This window comes from Pelobates fuscus, chromosome 3 (assembly GCF_036172605.1).
Source record: "Pelobates fuscus isolate aPelFus1 chromosome 3, aPelFus1.pri, whole genome shotgun sequence".
In the NCBI taxonomy this organism is placed as follows: domain Eukaryota; kingdom Metazoa; phylum Chordata; class Amphibia; order Anura; family Pelobatidae; genus Pelobates; species Pelobates fuscus.
The window spans coordinates 82,555,059-82,580,415 of NC_086319.1; the positions used below are offsets into that span (position 1 = coordinate 82,555,059).

General features: G+C 39.2%; 1 protein-coding gene across 3 annotated transcripts in view; it reads left to right on the top strand.

Annotated features, from left to right (window-relative positions):
• PDLIM7 (PDZ and LIM domain 7) overlaps positions 1 to 25,357 on the top strand; it is a 98,420-nt gene that overhangs the window by 23,917 nt on the left and 49,146 nt on the right. For 2 of the 3 annotated variants that reach the window (XM_063447310.1, XM_063447309.1), the window contains exons 3-5: positions 21,506 to 21,657; positions 22,664 to 22,694; positions 24,483 to 24,685. In XM_063447310.1, the coding sequence (XP_063303380.1) occupies positions 21,506 to 21,657; positions 22,664 to 22,694; positions 24,483 to 24,685 (386 nt within the window). The remainder of the gene's footprint in view (positions 1 to 21,505; positions 21,658 to 22,663; positions 22,695 to 24,482; positions 24,686 to 25,357) is intronic. The other variant, XM_063447311.1, reaches the window with a different exon arrangement.

Below are 25,357 nucleotides of genomic sequence, written 5' to 3' on the forward strand. Positions count from 1 at the left end.
AGGGAGAAAGTGCAGAGAATTTAATTCGCAAGCACTAAATTAGACCCTGTAACTCTCCAAGACACCATAAAACCTGTACATAGGGGGTACTGTTTTACTCGGGAGACTTCGCTGAACTCAAATATTAGTGTTTAAAACTGGTAAATTGTATTACAACGATGATATTTTAAGTAAAAGTGACGTTTTTTGCATTTTTTTTTTTTTTTAATTCTTTATTTTTCAGTGCAGAGTGAATTACAGGCGTAGATACTGACTTGTTCAACATATGAGATCATAAACAATTTGTATGGGTAGTCAAGAAATACTGCACGTTTTTTTTTTGTGATCACAAGTTTGAGACATGAGGAAGACAAGAAAATAATACAGTGATGATTTACACAACTGTTTAAGCTAGGCATACATATCTAGTCGATTAACTAGGATTAAGTTATGTGGAAATTACTTGCTAGATATGAAAAGGTTGTTTAGAAACACCCCAGGGGTTCCCAGGTAGCTTTCTGCATGAGTCCGTCAATCTCGGTATAGAGATGGGTGTACAAGGAGGAATGCCATGGTATTAGATTGCTTTGGGATTGGTAACAGTGTTAGGCAATAAGGTTGAAGACTGGTCCCCTTTAACCTATGCCTGTGGTAGGTAGGACATAGTCACCCCAGAGTCTGCGGATCTGAAATGTTCGGCACTGGACTGCTGACAGCCTGACTGCAAAGAGCATCTCCGGTTCCCTGTGTGAGTTCACGACTATTTCCCTCCTCCTGGAGGTCCAGATGCTTGTCACCGGAGGAGGCCTGTGTGCCTGCCGCCGCAGGTTTTGCAGTCTCTGCCATTTTGAGGCGCGTCTTACGGGTTTTGTGGACCACACGTCGGGCTTGCTGGCTTCTTGGTGTTGTTTTCGGCGGGTAGGTGGTTTGGACTCGTGTGGCAGCTTCCAGCTGTCTGTTCTGCAGCTTCCTCCAGAACGCCTCAAAAAGGCTGTCCAGCCTGGATAATATGTTCTGTGGGTCAGTAGAGCACGTGGCGACCGCCATCTTGGGAGTGCTGCTAAAGGTGCTGTCGCTTGTTGAAGCTGTGCTGCCTGCTCTCAGACCAGTCGGGCAGTCCCCAGGGTGCGGGCCGGGATGACCCCCGCCGGCCCGGGGGGGGGGGGGGTTGCAGGGCGCTTGTGCTGTGTGCATGGTAGCCGGCTCCCGCCGGGTAGGGAGATCGGCCGTCTCTCCCCTCTTCGGCATACACCAGGCCATACTTATGGATCTGCGTCCAGAGGGCTTCATGTGGCTGCTGACAGCGACCCCGAGCCGGACAGTCGGTGCTGGGTGCCTGAACCGCTCAATTTGCCTCCGAATAATAGCTGATACTGCCGGTTTTTAGGGTGAATTGAGTATTGCTCGAGGAGCTTGTTGAAAATGTGTCCGGGCGCCATTACAGTCAGGCCCGCCCCCCCCCGTTTTTTGCATTTTTTACAAACAAACGGCACTTTTATGGACTATATTATTGTTGTAATATGTTTTACTGTTTTAAAACACTAATATTTGTGTTTAGTGAAATCTCCCGAGAATAACAGTACCCCCCATGTACAGGTTTTATGGTGTTTTGGAAAGTTAGAGAGTCACATATAAGGCTTGCATTTCATTTTTTTGACATTGAAATTTGCCAGATTAGTTATGTTGCCTTTGAGACCGTATGGTAGCCCAGGAATAAGAATTACCCCCATGATGGCATACCATTTGCAAAAGTAGACAACCCAAGGTATTGCAAATGGGGTATGTCCAGTCATTTTTAGTAGCCACTTAGTTACAAACACTGGTCAAATATTTGTTTTTTTACTTTTTTCACACAAAAACAAATATGAACGCTAACTTTGGCCAGTGTTTGTGACTAAGTGGCTACTAAAAAAAACTAAACATACCCCACGTTCAATACCTTGGGTTGTCTACTTTTTCAAATGGTATGCCATTATGGGGGTAATTCTCATTCCTGGGCTACCACACCGTCTCAAAGGTAACATTACTAATCTGGCAAATTTCAATTTGAAAATGGAACGTTCTATATTTGACCCTGTAACTTTCCAAAACACCATAAAACCTGTTAATGGGGGGTACTGTTGTACTCGTGAGACATCGCTGATTACAAATATGTGCATTTTGTTGCAGTAAAACCTAACAGTATTATGACATTTACAGCTAAAATGTGAGGCGGAACTACAAATTTAAAAAAAAAATTTAAATTTCTCAGTTTTTTTTTATTTTATTCATAATAAATTGTTTCATATACAAATATTTTATATGAAATGAAAGCCCTGTTTCTCCTGAACAAAATAATATATAATAAGTGTGGGTGCATTTAATATGAAAGAGGGGAACTACGGGTGAACAGACATATAGCGCAAATTCCAGTTTTTGTTTACGTTTTGTTTTGATCAGAACGTGTACTATTGACTCCGTCCTGAAGGGGTTAAAACATGAAAATGGAAAACCTTCATGCACAAACTCCAAAGTATGGTTTTACCACCAATGATACAAATTATGACTGCCAACTGCTCATGTGATTCCCGCAGACAACAAAAAATAGAAAATCCTTGGTTGACCATCTTCTCTGCTAAATCTTTGCTTTGCTGATTATTTACCTATTGTTTATTTTGATCATTTAACTTGTTGCCCTGAACAAAACATTTAAATTTTATTTAAAAAAAAAAAAAACCCTTGGCCAATCTCGAGACTTTAAACACTTCTTAATGTTTGCAGGTGCTCTACCTCCCCCTGTGTCCCACTGTTGTGTTTTGCAAGTTACTGCATAAGGTATTTAACCCCTTAATGACGCTAGACGGTTCAGGACCGTCATCGGCATTTTTGCGTTGCCGACCGACGACGGTCCTGAACCGTCCTAAATTTAAGAGGTACTTACCCGATCGCCGTCGTTCCCCCGGCGGCGATCGGCGTTGCTCCCGGTGTGGGGAGACTGCCTGCAGCCCAGACAGTCTCCCCATGGCGGATTAGGACCCCTGTGGCCATGTGATCGCCCAACAGGGCGACCACATGGTCACAATAGGTGTCCAAGTATCTGCCTGCAGGGGGACTGTCTGTGCTGACAGGCAGTCTCCCTGCCAGTGTAAAATCAAAAAAAAATTAAAGTTATAGTGAATAAAAAAAAAATATTATATATGTGTATATATATATATATATATATATATATATGATATATAGACATATATTATACCTATATAATATATGTCTATATATCATATATATAATGTCATGCTAAGTGTATTATTATATTAATATGTACATATATTAATATAAAAATACACGTATTATTAAATTACACACATATATATATATAATATATATATAATAACTATATATATTGTATATATATATATTATTATAAAATACAAATAATAAGTAAATTAAATTAAATAAAAAAAATAAAAATAATAATAAAAATTTAAAAAAAAATTATATATCTATACGAAATTTTATTCTAACTGTATTTTGATATTAATATATATATATTTATATCAAAATACACTTAGAATGAAATTGTATATACATCTATGTATATATAAATAAATAAAAATAATACGAACTATTCATATGTCCATATACAAAATTACATAAATAATTATATAAATATACATGTAGACTTCAAATATATAAATATGCATATATATTTAAATTCTACGTGCGTATTTATGTAATATTTTTACATAATTAAGTTATTTTATTGATTGCAATTTAAGGGACCTGCCTGCCAACTCAGGCCGAAAGTCCATAGAATTTAATTTGCCATCACTGTATTTTACCCTGTAACGTTCTACGACACCCTAAAACCTGTACATGGGGGGTACTGTTTTACTCGGGAGACTTTGCTGAACACAAATATTAGTGATTCAAAACAGTAAAACATATCACAGCGATGATATTGTCAGTGAAAGTGACTTTTTTTGCATTTTTCACACACAAACAGCACTTTTACTGATGATATAATTGTTGTGATACATTTTCCAGTTTTGAAACACTAATGTTTGTGTTCAGCAAAGTCTCTTGAGTATAAAAGTACCCCCCATGTACAGGTTTTATAGCGTTTTTGAAAGTTACAGGGTCAAATATATGGGTCAAATATTTTTACATTGAAAATGGCCAGGTTGGTTACGTTGCCTTTGAGAGCGTATGGTAGCCCAGGAATGAGAATTACCCCCATGATGGCATACCATTTGCAAAAGAAGACAACCCAAGGTATTGCAAATGGGGTATGTCCAGTCTTTTTTAGTAACCACTTAGTCACAAACACTGGCCAAAATTAGCGTTCAATTTAGTTTTTTACTTTTTTCACACACAAACAAATATGAACGCTAACTTTGGCCAGTGTTTGCGACTAAGTGGCTACTAAAAAAGTCTGGACATACCCCATATTGAATACCCTGGGTTGTCTGCTTTAAAAAAAATATGTACATGTGGGGTGTTATTCAGCGATTTATGACAGATAATAGTGTTACAATGTCACTATTGATACATTTTAAAAATGTATGTTTTGAAACCGCAATATCCTACTTGTACTTATAGCCCTATAACATGCAAAAAAATAGCAAAAAGCATGTAAACACTGGGTATTTTTAAACTCAGGACAAAATTTTAAATCTATTTAGCAGTTTTTTTCATTCGCTTTTGTAGATGAGTAAAAGATTTTTCACATAAAAGTCAAAAAACATGTATTTTTTTCAATTTTTCATCATATTTTTTCATTTTTTTAAAATTAAATTACATGAGATTATATAAATAATGGTATGTAAAGAAAGCCCCTTTTGTCCTGAAAAAAACAATATATAATTTGTATGGGAACAGTAAATGAGAGAGCGGAAAATTACAGCTAAACACAAACACCACAAAAGTGTAAAAAGATGCCTGGTCGCAAATGTACAACATCGCAAAAACAGTCCGGTCCTTAAGGGGTTAAATAAATGTGCACCTGTATTTTCATATGTGCAGTCATGGATTTCACGATTCCAGCTCCAGCAGCTAGTGACACTCTACCTAATAATAGCCACTATACAGGGAGCTACTGCGCACGACTTGTTCCTTTCACCACCGCCCACTCATAGCATTGCTCTAAAATCACACTTTAAAGTCACCGCATCTGTCCTCGGGGCCTCTTCCATGTCTTTAATTAACACATTCCTCCTAGAGTTGACTGCATAGACAGACCCTTTCAGAGGTCATTTGCCCAATCAAACCTTTCTAATCAGAACATGGTGACTGAATGTCCATGATCTCTTTCTAAAAAAAGATCTGTCTTCAAGTCAGGCACTTGCACTCCATTCAGGAGAACTGTATTGGTTCTGATATCTATTCTTGTGAACACTGGGGAAAATCTTGTAATTCTCTATCAATCATTTGCTATGACAGGCTGTGGCAAATATATTGCATTCACCTAAAAATAGATTATTTACATAATAAAAAATATCTTGATAATAGCCCAGGCGGGACCATAACATACATTTTGGATGTACTTTTTGTTATCACATAAAAGTTTTTTCATAAAACGAAACCTGAGAGTGTGCCAGTTTGTTTCTATGTATGTGTGTGTGTGTGTGTGTATATGTATATGTTTTTTAATATTTATAACCCCCCCCCCCATGTAATTGTGGCTTCCCGTGTTGCTACTGTTGAAGTCACAGCAATGATTTCTCTAACAAGGTTATTAACTTAAACGAGAACTGTCAACAGTTCTCCAAAAGTAGCCAAAGTAGCTGTATTAGAAGCATAGCTGACCGATCATTTAAAAAAAAAAAAAATGTAGCTACTTTAGCCTCAAATTTGAAATTCACTTTTTTTCTTCTCGACAATTCTCACTTTAGTGAATACTGCTGTAAAAAAAATTGTGTTTATTGTATAATGCATGCTTTTGACAATTTAAAGGTCTAGTATCTCGCTAGCTAAATCTGTCTCTTTACTCCTTGTGACTACATTTTTAGAGTCTCCATACATAATAAAATAAAAATCTACAGAATGAAAATTGATTTAAAAAAAGCTATGTTTTTTCTACAGGGTTCACATCACTGTCTTAAAGTGGCACTGTGATGCCGAACTTACCGTTCCCTAATTGCTTCCTCTTCTCTTCCTCTCTCAGGATCTGTGCTTCATTTCTTCCTGTCTGCTCTAGTTTTCTTTAAAACATAAGACAAAGTAGGGACCTATTGTCCTCCCTCCACCCATGAGCGGCAGGTGGGGGACCTATTGCCCTAACCCCCCGGCCCCCACCCATGAGCGGCAGGTGGGGACCCTAAATTAAATTGGCGGGGGAGGCCTATTGCCCTCCCCCCGGCCTCTACTCATGAGTGGCAGGTGGGGACCCTAAATGAAAATGGCGGGGGAACCTATTGCCCTCCCCCTGGCCTCCACCCATGAGCGGCAGGTGGGGACCCTAAATCAAAATGGTGGTGGCACCTATTGTCCCCCCCTCGGCCCACACCCATGGTTGACGAGTGGGGGCTAAATGTAAAAATTCCCCCCCAAGGTGACATGGGGTCCCCAAGCCCTACCTACCCCCCTTACCCTAAAAATAGTGAGAGGGGAGACAATAAAACTAAATACCTGTAAGTAAATTAAAACAATACTTACCATTTGATGTCTTCTTCTTTCTAAAACCTTCTTTTTTTCAGCCCTAAAAAAGGCCAAATAAAAATCCACAATACCCGTTGAACTTTTAAAATAAAATTAAAAATACGCCCCCCCCCCCCAAAAAAGCCCAGACGCTAAAAAAAAAATCCATCTTCACCCAGCGAGGGCACCGCGCATACTGAGCTCTGCAGGGCAGGGAAAGGCTTATAAAGCTTTCCTACGCCCTGCAATTTGACTTGGAGTGCTCTGATAGGAAACTAGTGAGCCTTACAGGTAACCATTCAGGTAAATGGTGAGCCTTACAGGTAACCATGCCACGTGTAGGGGCATTCGGGAGATTTTAATCTCCCTTATGCTAACATGGGGGTCATATTGACCCCCAAACAGTAAGGGAGGACATGGGGGACTTAGAAAGTGGCGGGGGGCACTGCTCACTGCCACTTCTATCTTTACATATTACAGGGAGGGAGCTACCGGCTTGTAATCAACTAAACGAACACCGGTATTCGATGTTTGTTTGTTCATTTGACATTGCTATTCATTCATTTGTCTTTCTGACAAATGAATAGATTCAATTCTCTTGGCGAATTGGCAAATGCCCCAGTGTTTAACTGGGCATGCACGGAAATTTCACAGCGCTATCAGGCAGATGACGTGGGGACTTTATCAACCCATACAAAGATGGTGGCGCCCAGGACCTAGGTCCGGGCACAAAGTAAAGCATTAAAAAAAAAAAAAAGAAAAGGGAAAAAAAAAAAAGGTAATATGGGGGTTACTAGGGGGGAAGATGTAGTGGAGTCGGGAGGGGGGGTTAAAAACAAACAGATGCGGCCATGACAGTGCCGCTTTTATTAGTGATAGGTGATTTTTAAAAATGTATTCATGTTTTTTTTGCTATGATTTTCTCCTTATATTCTTATCTGCTTATGTTGGGAAATTTGCTGGCCATACTATTTTTATACAAACACAAGTAGGTGTGGTAGTGGTTGGCGCTTATTTTTTATTTTTTTTTATATATGCAGGATTCAATTGTAGATGTATAGTAGATTTATTCCAAAGTATAATTAAAATTAACAGTAAAGAACACAATGATTAAAAAATAAATAATAAATATAAAACAGTCTCAATACTCTGTGTTCACTCTGCCAAGGCGCATTTCGCTCCGATTAGCTTCCTCAGTTGGCTGTGATGTGTATTCTGTTCTGGTTTTTTCTTCGTTTTAAAAGCCGGCTGACTGATTTTATATATATTTTTTTTATTTTTTAGTCATTGTGTTCTTTACTGTTAATTTTAATTATACTTTGGAATAAATCTACTATACATCTACAATTGAATCCTGCACTCTTTCCGGTTAGGGGAAGTGTCACTCGAAAAATTGACACCAAGCCTGCAAACTTAGAGCCAGTAACTAGAAGGCTCTGAATAAGGTAAGCACCCTTTCTTTTTATGCTTAAATATAAGTCAAGTGGTTATCTGAAATACTGCACCTGGAGTATTTTCTCTCTTCCTGTCTCCTTTACATATTGTGAAAGGGAACATATATAAGGATCGAAAAAAAAGGGTCAAGCTGTCTACCTTAAAAGACACGGAAGCCTGGAAGTTTAGAGCCTAAAATCTTAAAAGTTAAAAATTTTAACTCACACACAATATAATAAACAATAAAAATGTTTTGGTGTATATACAATACTGTACCATTATTTTGTATTTCTTCTGTCTTTCATGCACACCCCCTAACAAGCTCACAGAGAGGGGTGAGTGATATATATATATATATATATACATATAGAGCGCTGCACTCCAACTAGAGGTTTGGAAGGTGGAAACACCAACCAGACCCCGAGTTATCCGTTTTTTGGTGTTTACTATTTTTATACCCAATTTAATTTACTTGATGCTAAATTATTTGACTAAAAGGCTAAAATTGAATTAATGTGAGAAAATAACACTTTTTTTTGTCTCAGAACCAGTAGTTAGTTTAACCTTTTTGTTGCTTCAATGTACTCTTTTTGCACAATTGAATGATTATGTAAAGAATTATGAGGACTCTCTATAGTTGATAATTATTACAGAACTGATGTAGATTTAGAACTAAAGGAACACTATAGGGTCAGGAACACAAACGTCTATTCCTGACCTTCTAGTGTTAAAACCACCATCTGCCCTACTCTTGCCTCCCTAAATATAGTAAACTCTTACCTTTATTTCAGTCTGTTGCTGCTGGCTCTGCCCTTGATCTGCCAGCTTGACTGACATAATCAGAAGTGGTGTTCTGAGCCAATCACAATGCTGAGGAGTGGCCAGTGGAGGTATCCCTAGGCTCTGAAAAGACTGTGTTTACTGCAAAAAGCCTACAGGGAATGATTATACTCACCAGAACAAATACAATAAGCTGTAGTTGTTCTGATGACTAGTGTCCCTTTAAGAAATCTCCCCTTTAGGTTAACCGGTGTGTGGGATTCATAATCATAAATCCAGTGCAGGCTCTGAACTTAGTTTGAAATTGATCCTCTTCGGGTTTAGTTACACCAACGAGACTTCCTTCTGATGAGCTGTTGTCACAAATACTGTAATTTATGGAGCATACCAAGTGCACATGTCAAGTAAGGATAAGTTAACTGTGTTTCAGTAGAAAGGTTTCAAGATATAAATCTATACGATAGGCAAAAATATTGCCCTGTAATTTAATAGCCATACTTTTAATGCTTTCTCCAGGAAAAACATGTTGATTTGAATGCTTTATTTTACATTCAGTATCAGTTACATGCGGTGTGCATATATCTGCTACAAACCAGACAGCGTGTTACAGTCAGGAGACGACGGAGGCTGTCTTAAGGCATTAGGTTTACATAACCCTAAACTCAAAGTAACAGATTGCCTGAAGTGGCTCCTAATGTAATTAGGTGCAGGCGATGAGTTCTATGGCTCCCCCATTAGGGATCCTGGCGTGGAATGGGTTAATGACTTCATGTGAAAGGAATGCATGTGGTGTAATGGTAATGTATGTGGCCTTGTACGTGATGGGAGGATGTAACATTACCCTGCTGTTTTTAGATGCTGCTTTTGTATGTATGTTCTGTTACCATCAAACTTCACCACTAATTCAAAGGGCACGTTGGTTATCAAGCTAGTTCTCTTTAATTAATAGTCTGACATCAGTGGGTGAATCCACAAAGTCAAACTTTCAGCGAATTCACTCCCAGTCTCGTTGTAATCGTATTAAATGACTTTGCCAGTAAGGGAGGATTTAGCTTTCTCCTGTTATCAACATGGCCTGGGATGTTGATGATACTACCACCCAACTGAATTGCTGACTCTGAATTGTCAACGCCATGAATCAAACCTGAAAGTTCTAGATCGAGATACTGCAGGTGGAACACTAACCACTTAGCCATCTCATATGCTAGTGGAGATTTCACTGAAGATCACTCTCCTGCAACAAGATATTGCAGCATTAAAAGTGTTAATTTGGGGGTTTCTGTTGCTTTTTCTATTTGCTTAATGATGCATGTTTTGTGTATAGATCATGACCCTGCAGTCTCACTGCTCAATTGCCATTTAGGAGTTAAATCCATTTGTTTATGAAACCCTAGTTACACCTCCCTGCATGTGATTTACACAGCCTTCACTTCCTGTAGAAAGTCTTCTAATGTTTGCACTTCCTTTATTGCAAATTCTGTTTAATTTAGAATTTCTATTCTCATGCTCCGTTAAAAACTTGCTAGACCCTCCTGTGCACAATTAAAGTAACATTTACAAAGTAGAAAGTAAAAACTTTCAAAGTAAGTTACATCTGATTGCAAAGTAAACCATTTTTTTTCATGCAGGCTGTTTCAGTCACAGGCAGGGCAGGTGTGGCTAGAACTGCATAAACAGAAACAAAAGTGATTTAAAGGCACCCTATAGGGTCAGGAACACAATAGTGACCATATGGTGTTTAACCCACCATTTAGGTGGCTTTCCCCCTATTTGCCCCTTCGAAAAGGTGAAAATTCATCATATTTCCATCGCTGCACGGGTCTGCCTCCTTGGTGACATCATCGGAATTTGCCAATTTTTAACCAATCCAATGCTTTCTCATAGGGAGAGCATTGGATTGGCTGAAATCGGCAAGGAATCAATGCATCTCTGAGAAAAATGCAGCGTCCCCCGGAAGAGAGTGGAGACGCTGAACGGCAGTGCTGCCTACTGTGCAGCACTGCCCCAGGAAACAACTCCAGTGGCCATCTGAGGAGTGGCCACTTGGTGTCTCTAGGGGGCAATGAAAAAAACAGTGCCTTTTCTATGAAAAGGCAGTGTTTGCATTAAAATGCCTGAAGGCAATAATTATACTCACCAGAAAAACTACATTAAGCTGTAGTTGTTCTGGTGACTATAGTGTCCCTTTAACTCCTAGATGGCAGTGAGACTGCAGAGTCATGATCTATACACCCAAACTGCTTTATTACAGTTGTTTTTGTGACTATAGTATCTATTTAATGCACCTCTTCCGCCATTGCTTTTCTGTTCCATTCTAGTTTGTTTTTTGTTTTTTGTCATTTTGTCATTTTGTTCACAAGTGTGTCTGTTCCGTTGTGTAAAAAAAGAAGATGGCAAAAGTGTGCCTTTTTCTTTCCAACAAAATTTTCACTCTGCAATTGTCTTATTTCATGAATGTAATCAATGGCAAAACCATTAGGGGGTAAAAAGGAGCAAGAATCCAAATAGGAATAACAACTGGAGGAGATCCAGATTATTTTAGTGCAGTGAGAAAAGGAGGGAAAAAGTCTCCAATCTATAAAGGGGAATAACCCTTTTATACATAAGAAAATGGGACATGCATGCAAATCTGCTGCAACACTCTATATGCAGAACCATTAGCATTAGTCCCCAGGGTTTCAAACCTTAAGGTCTGTTTATGGAGAAGTGCAGGGTTGTGCATCTGCTGAATTCGTATAGCCAAGGTGGGCATACGTAAGAAGTTTCAAGTTAAAGTATTGGCTAAAAATTGACCCTCTGTATTTTTTTATTTATTTTTTTTGGGTGTTTTTTTTTTATTATTATTATTATTATTATTATTATTATTATTATCAAGATAATGCATTAAACATAAAGCACCTAATAAATTGCAATACATACATGTAGTATTTACCTCCGTGCACTATTTGGGTCTACCTGCAGCTGCAAGCTATCCCCTATCTTATCAGGAAGTGATGTTTTTCCCATAAATGGCTGAGGAGCATAGTTTTATGGGATCACTAGTTTCGTTTATCCCCAAAAGCAGCTCCTCCTGTAGTCCTGTGACATCACTAAATGGAGGGGGGCAGGGGTGCTAATAGATTAAGATTATTGTTTAAAAAAACAATAAGGAACTGCACTCTATCCCATCACTCTGAGCCATGGTGCAACCAAACCAGGACTAAGCACCAGGTCCCAATAACAATATGCATAAAGTGCAAAGAGGTTTAGGCACTCCAAGGTTCAGAAACTGCAGTTTATTGAAGCCCAATGTCACACAACGTTTCAACCTACACGGTCTCACACTGCCGTTTCTGTACCTTGGAGTGCCTAAACCTTGTTGTATTTAATGCATATTTCAATGGAGCTGTGTCTTTTTTTTTTTTAATGAGGAATAAACAAAGCTTTGGGCTTGCTCTATATCTGGGCTATAACCCACATCTGTGATAGTCATTTTAAAGAATGAAGGTCACAGTGTTTGCAAAACAATCCTATAGTTATTTTCTTTTCTTTTAATTCAATGCTTTCCCATTGGGAAAGTATTGGATTGGCTAAAATTGGCAAGGGGGAGCAGCGAAACGCCATTGTGGCCAATTAGCATTTCTTCATAGAGATGCATTGAATTAGTGCATCTTTGTGAGGAAAATTCAGCGTCCCCATGCAGTGCATGGAGATGCTGAACTTCAGTGCTGCCTACTGTGCAGCACTGCCCCAGGAAGCACCTCCAGTGGCCATCTGAGGCGTCGCCACGTGGAGGTGTCCCTAGGGGCAATGTAAACACTGCCTTTCCTCTGAAAAGGCAGTGTTTACATTAAATTGCCCGAAGGCAATGATTATACTCACCAGAACAACTACATTCAGCTATAGTTGTTCTGGTGACTATAGTGTCCCTTTAACAGTTTAATTGATATGCTTTTGTGAAAAAGTGAGTTTTAATGATATTTGGAAGGAGGGGAGACTGGGTAAGCGTCTAACGGAGAAGGGAAGGGAGTTCCACAAGAACGGTGCAGCCCTAGAGAAATCTTGAAGGCGTGCATCAGAGGTGGGAGTATGAACAGAGGAGAGACGCAGGTCTTCAGGAGAGCAAAGGGTCCTAGACCGGACATACTTGTGTAGTAGGGAGGATAGATAGGTGGGAGTAGCATTATGTAGAGATGTATGCAAGGTAAAATAAATTAAAAGAAGAATTAGAAAATAACAGATGCAAAATGGAAAAACAGGGTTATTACCTAAAGTGAGAATTGTTGAATTTCAGAGTTAAAGGCACAATATCTGAAGTGGAAAAATTCTCAAAAAAAGTTTGACTACTTTGGCCTTAATTTTGAAGTTCTTGAGAATTCCTGCTTTGGTAAACAGCATTACATCACTTAAAGGGACTCTATAGACACCCAGACCACTTCAGCTCATTGTAGTGGTCTGGGTGCAGTTTCCCAGGTCATTTAACCCTGCAAATCTAATTATTGCAGTTTTTAATAAACAGCAATTACCTTTGAGGGTTATTGCCACTTTTGATCGCTTGACGCTGTACATCCTCACGTTATGCAGGAGAACATCCAGCGTCACCCTAATCACATAGGAAAGCTTTCCTATTGGGGAAGTCCTAATGCAAGCATGGCCATTGCTGCGCATTGGGTCTCCCGCGGAGGCCGAGCCTAAGCCTGAACCAGTGCCGATGTCAAATAAGTGTTAGGATGGGTTTTAAACCTCTTCTGCACCACAGAGAGCACTATAGGGAGCTATAGTGCCAGGAAACAATCTTGTTTTTGTGGCACTATAGTGTCCCTTTTAAATGGAAATTAGGGCTTCCTTTAAATACCCTACATGTATATATCAAACAACACTAAGTAGGAATAAAATATATATATCTTTTTAAATGTAAAAATAAAAAAAAACAAAACAAAAAAATATTTCTCAGTTTAAATACTTTCTACACACCAAGTGCAACTTAAGAAACCAACTCAAAATAAATTCACTAATTAGTACTGACTATAAAAATGCCTAATATGTCTATGATTTCAATAAATTTTTAGCACTTCTAAAAATGTTAAATAAAATAAAAAGAATATTGAAGGGAGTGAATTACCGTTTTAAAGCAAAAACCTTGCAAAATGTGTCATGCTGAGTTTACAACTTTTGTAGTAGTCCCAGAATTCAAAATTGCTACACAAAAGTATATATTTGTAGAAAGTACATCCCCCATCCAATGTTACCAAGAGCATTTTGACACTTTTGATTTACCCATTTTATCAATCTCCGTCAAAATATTTAAATGTGTTTTTTTCAAATTGCCTCGGTACTAGCAGGGATTTAACCCTGCGGGTACTTTTACTGCATGACAGTCTATGCCAATAACTTGCATTAATGTCCTGCACAGCAAGACATACTTCATATTGTCCTTAAGTGGTTAAATGGTCCCAAGAGTGTAGTTCTTGGCCTCCTTTAAATATGTCATCAATGATATTTTATCAACCTCAGAAGGACGAATTGCTTATTGATTCTTCCTTTATTCCAACTTACTTTTTTAGAGAACATCACCAAGCTATCTAACAAGCTTGCGATACAGGGGGAGAAAACACCTCTAGAACTACTAATGGATCATGTTTATTGCTTGACATAACTCCACTGATGAACCCAAGCCACCCAAATGGTGGGTGTAGCACTATAGGGTCAGGAATACATGTTTGTGTTCCTGACCCTATAGTGTTCCTTTAATGGCTCAAAAAAAACAAAAAAAAACACACTAAGTCTTCATTAAGTACTATTCAACAAATCTACTTCCCTAATACTATCCTTACCTTTTGTGTCACTTTACCCCACTCCCTCTAGCATGTAAGCTCATTGAGCAGGGTCCTCTGTTCCTGTGCATCCAACCTGTCTGGTTACAACTACACGTTTGTACGTCCACCCATTGTAAAGCGCTGTGGAATTTGTTGGCGCTATATAAATCTAATAACATATGTAAGGAATGCCCGAGCCCACATGCCCTCATATCAACATGAAATGCAGGTGTGTGTGCTGTTGTTGTGGTTTATTTAATTTATTTTTTTACTCCTTTTTTCTCTAATCTAGTTGCAGTCTAACTCCAGTAACTGCTTCAGTAACACTTGCTGTGCAGAGAGGATGAGGAATTGTCACTTTCAGAGCAGTGTCCGTTCCGTTAATTTTCACCTTGCTACTTTTCATCCTCGTCTGGTAAAGCGATCTAAGCAATGGTGCCTTTTGTCAGAGCCAGAATTCCTTGGCAGTAGTTACATCGCTATTCTGTAATGTTGCAACTTGCACACTGGCTTCTGTTTGTGAAGACTAATTATCTTACACCTAAATGCAGACACTAATTGTGTCATCATTGTGCTAATTTTCTCATGGAAGCACTTCTATCCACGGATCCTGTAATGTCTGGCAGAGGCTCACTGACTGTGAATATAGGAAACAGGTGGAGAACGTGTCCCAATGCCGTCATGCGGCTGTTCTGCAGAAATGCTGAGGTTGTGTAATTTGAGTTATAAATACAGTGATCCGTCTCTGCTCACGCACAGGGGACTCTAAAACTGCTTCGTGTTTCGCTCTCTGGGGAGAAGTAGGAATACCTTAGACCTGGCGTACGTTGTTTAAGGAGCCAGAATCTCCAAGCCAATTCCATAAATTATTTAATTTAAATACCAGAGGATGGGAAGAGTAGTAAGATTGCTAAAATGCAAGTATTAGGATGACTTCTTTAAATGTGAAAACCTTAAATTAAAGAGCACTATAGTGTTAGGAATACAAAAATGTATTCCTAACACTATAGGAACCCTTTGCCCCCAACTCCCTGGGTGATATGAAAGGATTAAATAACGCTTTAAACACTTAAATAATTCCAGCACCAATGTCCCTCGGCACTGGGTCAGGCTTCCCCTCCACAAACGTCCGCGATTGTCAGCGCACGCATTAGTGCTCACCCTCCCCCCCATAAAAAAGCATCAAACTCAATGCTTTTCTATGGGGTTTTGAAAATGCTGGATGTAATCATACAAAGTGTGAGGAGGTCCAGCGTCTTTTCACAGAGTCAAACTGCAGGAATCACTTTTAGTGGCTGTCTGGTAGACCGTCACTAGAGACAGTCTTAACACTACAATGCAAATATCGCACTTATATCTCTAAAAATATTATTGGAACAGGGACCACTTAAACAAGATATAGTAGTCAGGGTGCCTATAGTGTCCCTTTAAAAACCTTCTTATAGAAATCTGAATGCTTCTCTTTTTATTAATTTTTCTCTTCGTATATATTTCTACAGAACTAATATTTTCTTTAACATTGTGCAATACCCTTGCTCACCTTTTTTTCTCCTCTCCAAAATGTTATATTCTGTACTGCATAGAATATATATTACACTAAATTTTGCAACATGTCTCAATATTAAATTAATCCATCCCAGAAAATGTTTGTACCGGATCAACAACAGCAAAAAATAAATAAAAATAATCACCCTGCAGAGTGTACACCCTCTATTTGTTTGCACAGCAGCAACCAGGAAGTATCTGACCTAGTCAGCCAATCAGTTTTTTGCGTATAGCCCCGATGTTTCCTATACAAAACATTAGAGCATATTAACGGTAATGCCAGAAAAACTTGCCAATACTTCTACAGAAGTTAATTAATAAAGAAATTCCTGTTGGAATCAGAAGTTGAAACTGAAGGTAAATTAGGATTTTACCTGTAGTCTGTTTTTTTATTTTTTTTATTTTGGAAAATGTTCTGCATGTGTATTAAGCAAGACAAGTTGTCTTACCTTTTAGTTTCAATATGCATAAAGATTGCTCGGGTGTGTGGATTGCCTGTACAAGTTTTTAAGAGACTTTGGAAGGATGAGCAAGTGTTTGATTTGTGCCAGCTGTCAATAGTTGATGGCACTGACCTCTTCTTGTTCGCTTCACAATTGAAAATTGTAAATTTAAAGGATCACCATAGGACCAGGAACACAAACATGCATTTCTGACCCTATAGTGTTAAAACTACCATATAACTCTCTTGGGCCCCTCATGCCTCCATAAATATAGCAAAATCTTACTGTATTCAAGCCTGAAGCTGTAGATCTGCATGCTGTTTGCCTCAGAAAAACAAGCAGTCTGCTGACATAATTGAAGTGGTAGCCTGATCCAATCACAATGCTTCCCCATTGGATTGACTAAGACTGAAAAAGGGGGCAGATCAGGGGCAGAGCCAGCATGATTCAAACACAGCCCTGGCCAATCAGCATCTCCTCATAGAGATGAATTGAATCAATGAATCTCTATGAGGAAAGTTCAGTGTCTGCATGCAGAGGGAGGAGATACTAAATGTTTGGATGCATTTTAGGACGGTGTTTACAGCAAAAAGCCTGAATGTAATGATTCTACTCACCAGAACAAATTCAATAAGCTGTAGTTGTTCTGGTGACTATAGTGTCCTTTTACACTTTGCATGAATACTTCCAGGATCTTGTAAAATCCCATAGCAGAGCATTGATTCAATGCTTTTCTATAGGGAGGCTTAATGTATGAGAGCACTTGCCACGCAGTCGCATTAAGTTCTCCCTCGTGATGATGTTGTAGGGGGTGCGCAGGAATCGGGCAAGTGTTTAAGGCATGGGTAGTCAACCTGGTCCCTACTGCCCACTAGTGAGCGGTTTGGGATTTCAGGTGGGCGGTGGTGGGTTCTGCAGAAAATGTTCGCCATGGACCAAGGCCGGCAGGGGAGATCCTTTCATCTCCCCTGCTGGCCTATGCAGAGATAGCCTTGCTGGTGAGGAAAGATCTTCCTCTCTCGGTCTGGTGAGGAAATCAAAGATATCCATGGGAAAGGCATCAGTCATGCGACACACTCCGTTGGGGGGGAAGAAAAAAGGACAAAAAAAAAAGTTTCATCTGTATGTGTCTTACTGTATCTTGTTCCTCTAATAATTGCTTAGTGAAAAATACTAATGCAAAAAAACTTACAACACTCAAATATGCGGGACCTGCGTGTCCCACCTTCAAAAACTATCAAATTGCATGTACTGAATTGCCATACTTCATGCACAATAAACCGCTTAAACAGCTTTGAAATCCATAATAGAAAAGAGAAAAAAATTAGAATAAAATAGATAAATTGAAGTACATATGTTTTTTTTGTTTTCTTTTAAAAACTCTCCTTTCTAAAAAGAGAGAAAAAAAAAAGGTAGAAAAAAAAAATTGCACTTGCGCTATAAAATTAGTTACTGTGGCACTGGTGGGCGTTAAGGAAATGTTACCATCAACAAAGATTCAAAAGTGGGCGGTAGGTATTTAAAGGTTGACTACCCCTGGTTTAAGGTTTTTTTTTAACTCTGATTGTCACAAGGGAAGGGGGAGAAACTATAGTATTAGGAGTACAGCTTTATATTCCCAACACTATAGTGTTTCTTTAAAGCAGAACTGTCATTTTCTTTTCCTATTTGCATTCCTGAGATATGACACAAGAAAAGAAATGCATTTACCCATATTTTGCCAAACCGCTGACGTCAAATGCTTCTCCCCAAGAGCACACATTTTAAGGTGCCTTTCATATAATTTTTATTAATGTGAGTAGTGGTCTGGAACGTAGCGAGCATACAGAGGATGCTACTGGAACACTGTCTGCATGCTTCTTGTGCCCTTAACACAATTGTGCACTTGCGTAAGCGAACACTGCACTAAGGAACACAATCAAGATGGCGGAACCAGAAGATATAGTGTGTGTGTTTGTGGGGAGTGGGGGTATTTTATGATTTTTTTTTATTTTTGCTCCAAATATTTTTGATATATTTGAATGAACACTGGACTGTTGGGAATGCAAACCTGTATTCCTAATGCTATAGTTCTCTCTTTATTTCGATTAATGCCACCCCTATATCCGGGCAGCCGCTCAATCTGCCTCCCACAGCATCACACCAATGTGTCTAAAATCTAACGTTCCTCATAGCGCTGGCAGTAACTACTATAGAAGGTAAGCTGTGAGAGCAAAGTTTGACCTGGTTCTTGCAGCGGAAGCGCCTCTAGTGGATTTAACCCTACAATGTAAACCTTGCTGTATTTACTAAACTGCAATGCTGTACTTTACAGGGTTTTAACAGAAGGACCTCTGCACCCAGACCACTTCATTTAGAAGAGATAGCCTGGGTGCCTATAATTGTCCTTTAAAGAAAATGTTTATTTTAGGCTCTATAACATCTGTGTCTTTTTCACATTGTGTTTTAATAGTACATTATCTGCGGTCATAACTGTGGGGAATGTTTTCCAAAATCTTGGATTAGGCACATATGACTAATTGTTGCCATGCTTATTGGTCGCAGATGATACACATGTCTGGATTTCCTTGCGTGCCGCACATGGCGGGTGCTTTTATTTAAGTGGATTATGCAGAGATGCTATTAACTGTTCTTTTACCACAAAGGAGAAGGTATGGTTTCTGTGTTTGGTGACATATCTGTGCTTTATGCACTCCTTTGGTTCTGTAAGAGCGAACGAGAGGCTGAGTAATCTCCATTCACTATATAAAAATGTTTTATATAAATTACATACATTGTATGATAAATGGATACTACTTTCAAAAGGAATACAAAACAAATCCTGTCTAATAAACGCTGTGCCCAGCTACTTGCATGAAACTTATATTTGGGTGTTCAGGTTGTATGGGGAAAACCGATCACAGGAGACAGAACAAATTATTTTTTTTTTTACAAATCAAGCCATGATTTTTACTATCTTTGCAGAAATATCCATTTCAGAATATACCCTCAAATTGTGGGCAAATTGAAAGAGAAAAGTGAATCAGAAGACTTTTCTGTTGGGAAAATATAACGAGAATAAGGTTAATCTGCTGCGTTTTTGACATGATGCAAAAGAAGCGACAGATGAAAAAGAAAAACAAGAGATTTAATAAAATGCAAAGAAAAAGAGTAAAACTGTCTGCAACACTGACAGTTTGTGGTACCAACATCAGTCCATCCTTGCAAGCGCGCTGTCTTGGCGTCATACTTGACTCTGGTCTCACCTTTGAGCCTCACATCCAGCATGTTGCCAAATCCTGTAGATTCCATCTTAAAAACATAGCCCGCATCCGCCCCTTTCTTGCACCAGATACTACCAAGGAGCTTGTCCATGCTCTGGTAATCTCCCGCATGGATTACTGTAACCCTCTCCTGATTGGTCTTCCCAAAAGCCGTACTGCATCCCTACAGTCCGTAATGAACGCTGCTGCTAGACTGATTTTCCTCTCTAGTCGTTTCTCTCACACCTCACCCCTCTGCCAGTCCTTACATTGGCTTCCTGTATGCTATAGGAGTCAATTCAAGGTACTTACTCACACCTATAAAGCACTGAACAACTCTAGCCCCTCTTATATCTCCTCACAGATCCATAGGTATGTCCCTTCTCGGTCTCTCCGTTCTGCCCGTGACCACCTCCTGTCCGTTGTCCGCACTCGTACGGCCAACTCGCGCTTGCAGGACTTCTCGCGGGCGGCTCCCTTCCTATGGAATAGCCTGCCTACCGCCATCAGACTCTCCCCTAGTCTTGCATCTTTTAAGAAGTGCCTTAAAACCCATCTCTTTAGGAAAGCATATGGCCTCCAAGACTAACCCTTACCTCACATACCTGTCTCTTGCCCTCTCCTAAAGGGCAGTCCACCTTATTTGATTGCAAATTCATGTCCTAATGTGTTTTACACCCACCTCCTATAGAATGTAAGCTCGATCAAGCAGGGTCCTCTTCAACCTATTGTTCCTGTAAGTTTATTTGTAATTGTCCTATCTATAGTTAAATCCCTTCTCATAATATTGTAAAGCGCTACGGAATCTGTTGGCGCTATATAAATTGCAATAATAATAATAATAATAATAATAGCCCCCTTTGTGTCCAAATAAAAAATGCATTTAAAGGGACACTATAGTCACCAGAACAACTACAGCTTATTGAATTTGTTCTGGTGAGTAGAATCATTCCCGTTCAGGCTTTTTGCTGTGAACACTGTCTTTTCAGAGAAAATGCAGTGTTTACATTACAGCCTAGTGATAACTTCACTGGCCACTCCTCAGATAGCTATTAGAGATACTTCCTGGGGCAGTGCTGCACACTGTGACTGACATTCAGTGTCTCCACTCTGCATGGAGACACTGAACTTTACTCATAGAGATGCATTGATTCAATACATTCCCTATGAGAATATGTTGATTGGTCAGGGCTGTGTTTGGCTTGTGCTGGCTATGCCCCTGATCTGCCTCATAGACAAGAAGCTCAGCCAATTCAATGTTTTCCTATTTGAAAGCCTAGTGATTGGCTCAGAACACCACTTCTGTCAGCCAAACTGGCAGATCAGGGGCAGAGCCAGCACATTAAGCTGTAGTTGCTCTGGTGACTATAGTGTCCCTTTATGAATTGTATTTTATTGTTGAAAATCAAGCTTTGTTCAAAAAAATCCTGGCTCCTAAATTTTTCAGCTGGCTCCTAGGTTCAAAGCAAATTTGTCAAGCCCTGCTGCATAGTACAATATTACATTTTCTGTTTAATTTTGCTATGGGTAATGTGTCATGGCAGATAATATCCTGCTTTCTCTTCTACAGTTTTTATTCTCATTGCCCCGTCCGCTGCTGCCTATCTTTACACCGTGTTGACGGCTCTTCATTTTAGGATTAACCCTTTTTTTTTTTTTTTTTTAATGACAGCTGACACCAAGTGGAAAGGCAGAACTTGCCGGAGTGAGTGTAGGGGACTGGCTATTGCAGATTGATGGCGAGAACACATCAACCATGACTCATATTGAAGCTCAAAACAAGATCCGTGCCTGCAGCAACAAACTGAGTCTTGTCTTAAGCCGGTAAGATGGGATGACTAGTACTGTATCCATATGTGGAATGTAATGTTTTCTTTTCTTAGGAATTCTTTCCCTAAATCCACCTCCCTAAATCAATCATTAGTGAACACGCATAAATGGGAACTGCCAATTATCTGGAATTACATCACCGTAAAAAAAACCTTTACGCTCACCTATAAATACTTTTTAGCGTTTTTCGTCTTGCTCTCTTGTCTTTTAAATTTATATCAAAGATTTATCATGTGATAGCTTTGTCCAGGCACGGTCAGGGCACAACATGAGGAGAAAGATAAATAGTGTTTTATTTCTCCTGTTCTCTGTATGCTTTCTCTCTGCTGACTGCTAGGTGCAAAGAGACACACACAAACACCCTCTCTTAAGGCAAACAGTCACACACACACACACACACACACACACATACCTAAAGGCAGGCAGACGATCACATACAGAAACACACACAACGTTGCAGGCAGACAATCACAAACACACACCGTTGCAGGCAGACAATGACAAACCCACACAAACTCGCTCACAAACACCTAGATCTATGGTATGTATCGGTTTCACCGACGCGATCTGCCTATCAGCAGCGCTATGTTGGAGACTCCATGATTGAATCTCAGACTTGCACAGATCCTCAGCACTGGACTGAAGAGTGGGGTTAAACCCTTCAGTAACAATTTAACCTCTGAATGTGAGCCGGCGCCACGGACTCTTCGCAATATAGCAACTTCATACCAATGATGGTGTTATGGTGCACAGAGTGACCTTTTAAGTATTTAAAAAAAATTAAAAATAATTTAGTGTACCAGCATATAAACACATTTCAGCAGGGCCCTCTTCAACTCTTCTTTCTAGCCAAATTTATTTCATTTATTTGCTATTTGATATCCCCATTATATAATGTAAAAGTGTAGTGAGTATTTTGGCGGTATATAAATAGACTTTGTTTTGATCTGTAAGCTTGCATCAAGACAAACTAAAACTTTTTTTTATTTTTATTTTGTAGGTTCTCACATAACCTGGCTAATCAACCAAAGGTAAGTTTCTCGAGGGCTCTAAATCCTTAAACATGAATGAATGATACGTGAAATGTAGAGGTACAGGTTTTTGAACGGTGGGATTTTTGTACTATTCATCAGCACATGTTTATTAGTCTTTCCTATTCCCTTTTCATGTTTTCTATGGAAATTTAAGTTATCTGCTTTATTTGTCCCACCTGTTCTGATCTCAGCAAACTCCCTACATACAGAAGCATTGCCTTTTAATTGGCATTCTCCTACTCCTGGCTGTGGCTACCTTGGCATTAAACCTTTGGGCTTCCCGGGATTTGCATGTTCTCACTCTCTCCCTCCTCCTCTGCTGCATTCCTGGAGCGGCATGTTCTCTGCAGGATAAACAGCCTGGTTTATTCTAAGCGATTGGAATGTCTCTAAAGCTCTCAAAGGAATACAGCACTTCAGGAAGACTAATTATCACTCATCTATTAACTGTGCTGTCAAAAGCATGTAACGCAAAACCCAAACTTTCTGATTATTGCTTGAAATACAGACAAATCTCAGATATATCATATCCTTTATTTTCCTATTTGACAGTTAACTGCTTTTTCTTTTGAGGTTTATTGCCATTCTACTTTTTCCATGCAAATCCTTTGGGGACTATTCACTACAATTGGGAATTGGGAAGCACTACAAATTAGTGGCCAAAATATCCAAATAGAAAGCATTCTCTGATTATCCCGTGTTTTGTGTGACAGCATTACAGTTTAAAATTATTAATTTTCTTCTAGGTCATTGACATTATGCTGTGACTCGCACAATTCTGTTAAAGGGATACTATAAGCACCAAAATGGCTGACCAAGGTATCCGGTGTAAGACCACCGGTGATCGAATTGAAATTCAATACAACTTTAGCCAAATTAAGTGATTTTTGGTGTATAGATCATGCCCCTGAAGTTTCACTGCTCAATTCTCTGCCATTTAGGAGTTAAACAATTTTGTTTATGTAGCCTTAGCCACTCCTACACTGCATGTGACCTACAGTCTCTAAACATTTCCTGTCAAAAGAGATCTAATGTTTAAACTTCCTTGCTTTATTGCATAGTGTTTCACTTAGAATTTTGTATCTCCTTCTCTGTTAATTGCTGGCTAGAGCCTACAGAAGCCTTGTGCGATTGCGTGTGTGATTAAAGTTCAATCAGCAGTGCAGGAGATAAAAAGTTTTAAAGAACATACATTGTGCTGTCACGTCTGATTTAAAAAAAAAAAACAAAAAAACAAAAAAAACAAACATTTTTTTTCATGCAGGCTGTGTGATTTACAGTCAGAGGAGGTGTGGCTAGCGCTACATAAACTGAAACAAAAGTGATTAAACTCCTAAATGGCAGATAATCCGTAAGACTGCAGGGGCATGATCTATACACTAAAATGGCTTCATGTTGTTTTGGTGCGAATGGTATCCCTTTAACTGTGTTTTTACATTGTGGCATGCATGCTGTAACCTCCACCACTGTGTTTTGTTTCTAAACCTAGCCTGTTTACTTGGCACAAAATTGTGTCCTACAATATTAAAAGGGCTTAAACAGTACATTCCTTGATATATTAATCTTGCATGGGTTTAATTTCTTCTGACCTCTGACCCCTCTCCTGCTAGGTAGTGCCTTTAGAATCACAATACAACTTTACCAGCAGGAAATGGTTTATTTAACAGGTGTGTGTGTGTGTGTGTGTGTGTGCCTGTGTGTGTCTGAGGGTTGACGGGTTGGGCATGGGATGCTCTGTATGGGTGCATGATGCCTGGTTTGTTCCCCTGTGCTCTTCTCCCAAAGGGTTTGATTGCTCCAGAATCCCAAGGAGTGAAGTACAGTTTTGCACCAAGCAATGCCCTCAACAAAACTGCCCGGCCGTTTAATGCCGGTACACCACCTCCAGACAACTCTCGGCCTGGTCAAGTCACCAAGGCAGTGACATACATACCCCCTCCAATGTCCTTTGCTGACAGCCCAACACCCAGATCCCAACAACAGAACGGGTATGTGATTTGTTGCTCCTGTGTATGTATGCACTATGGGATAGTGGAGGAACTGTATAGAAGGGTTGCTGTCAGAAAAGTAGTTTAAATATGGTATAATTCATGACTGCTTGCATGTAGAAAAATGTTTCATTAAAGTAGAAAAGTTCTAGTTGTTTGTAGAATAATTAGACGGAGAACATTATTTTTCCATAAAATTAATGTAATATTTGTAATTTCTTTGACTGTAACATAGTATATTAAGAAACATCCATTACCCCAAATATACACCTGTTAACTAAAATGCAAGATATTGTCTCTATGTGGGTTTTAACAGAGAGCTTAAATAAAGGAAATATTGCTAAGGCTTATGATTGCTTATATGTGCTCCATTTAGTAAAGAACATGTTTAAATATTTAGAAAGCATGACGCGTCTGATCACGTTTCATTGGAACTATTATGACATTATTGTGTATTGAACCTGTATAATTAAAGGGAATATCTACGTTCCATATGTATATTTTGTAAGGGAACAATATAGCGTTAAAGGGATTCTCCAGTGCCAGGAAACATATTAGTTTTCCTGGAACTACAGGACCCTCTAGTGCCCCTCTACCTCCCACCCCCCATCCCAAGTTGCTGAAGGGGTTAAAACCCCTTCAGTGACTTACTGGAGTCCAGCGCCAATGTCC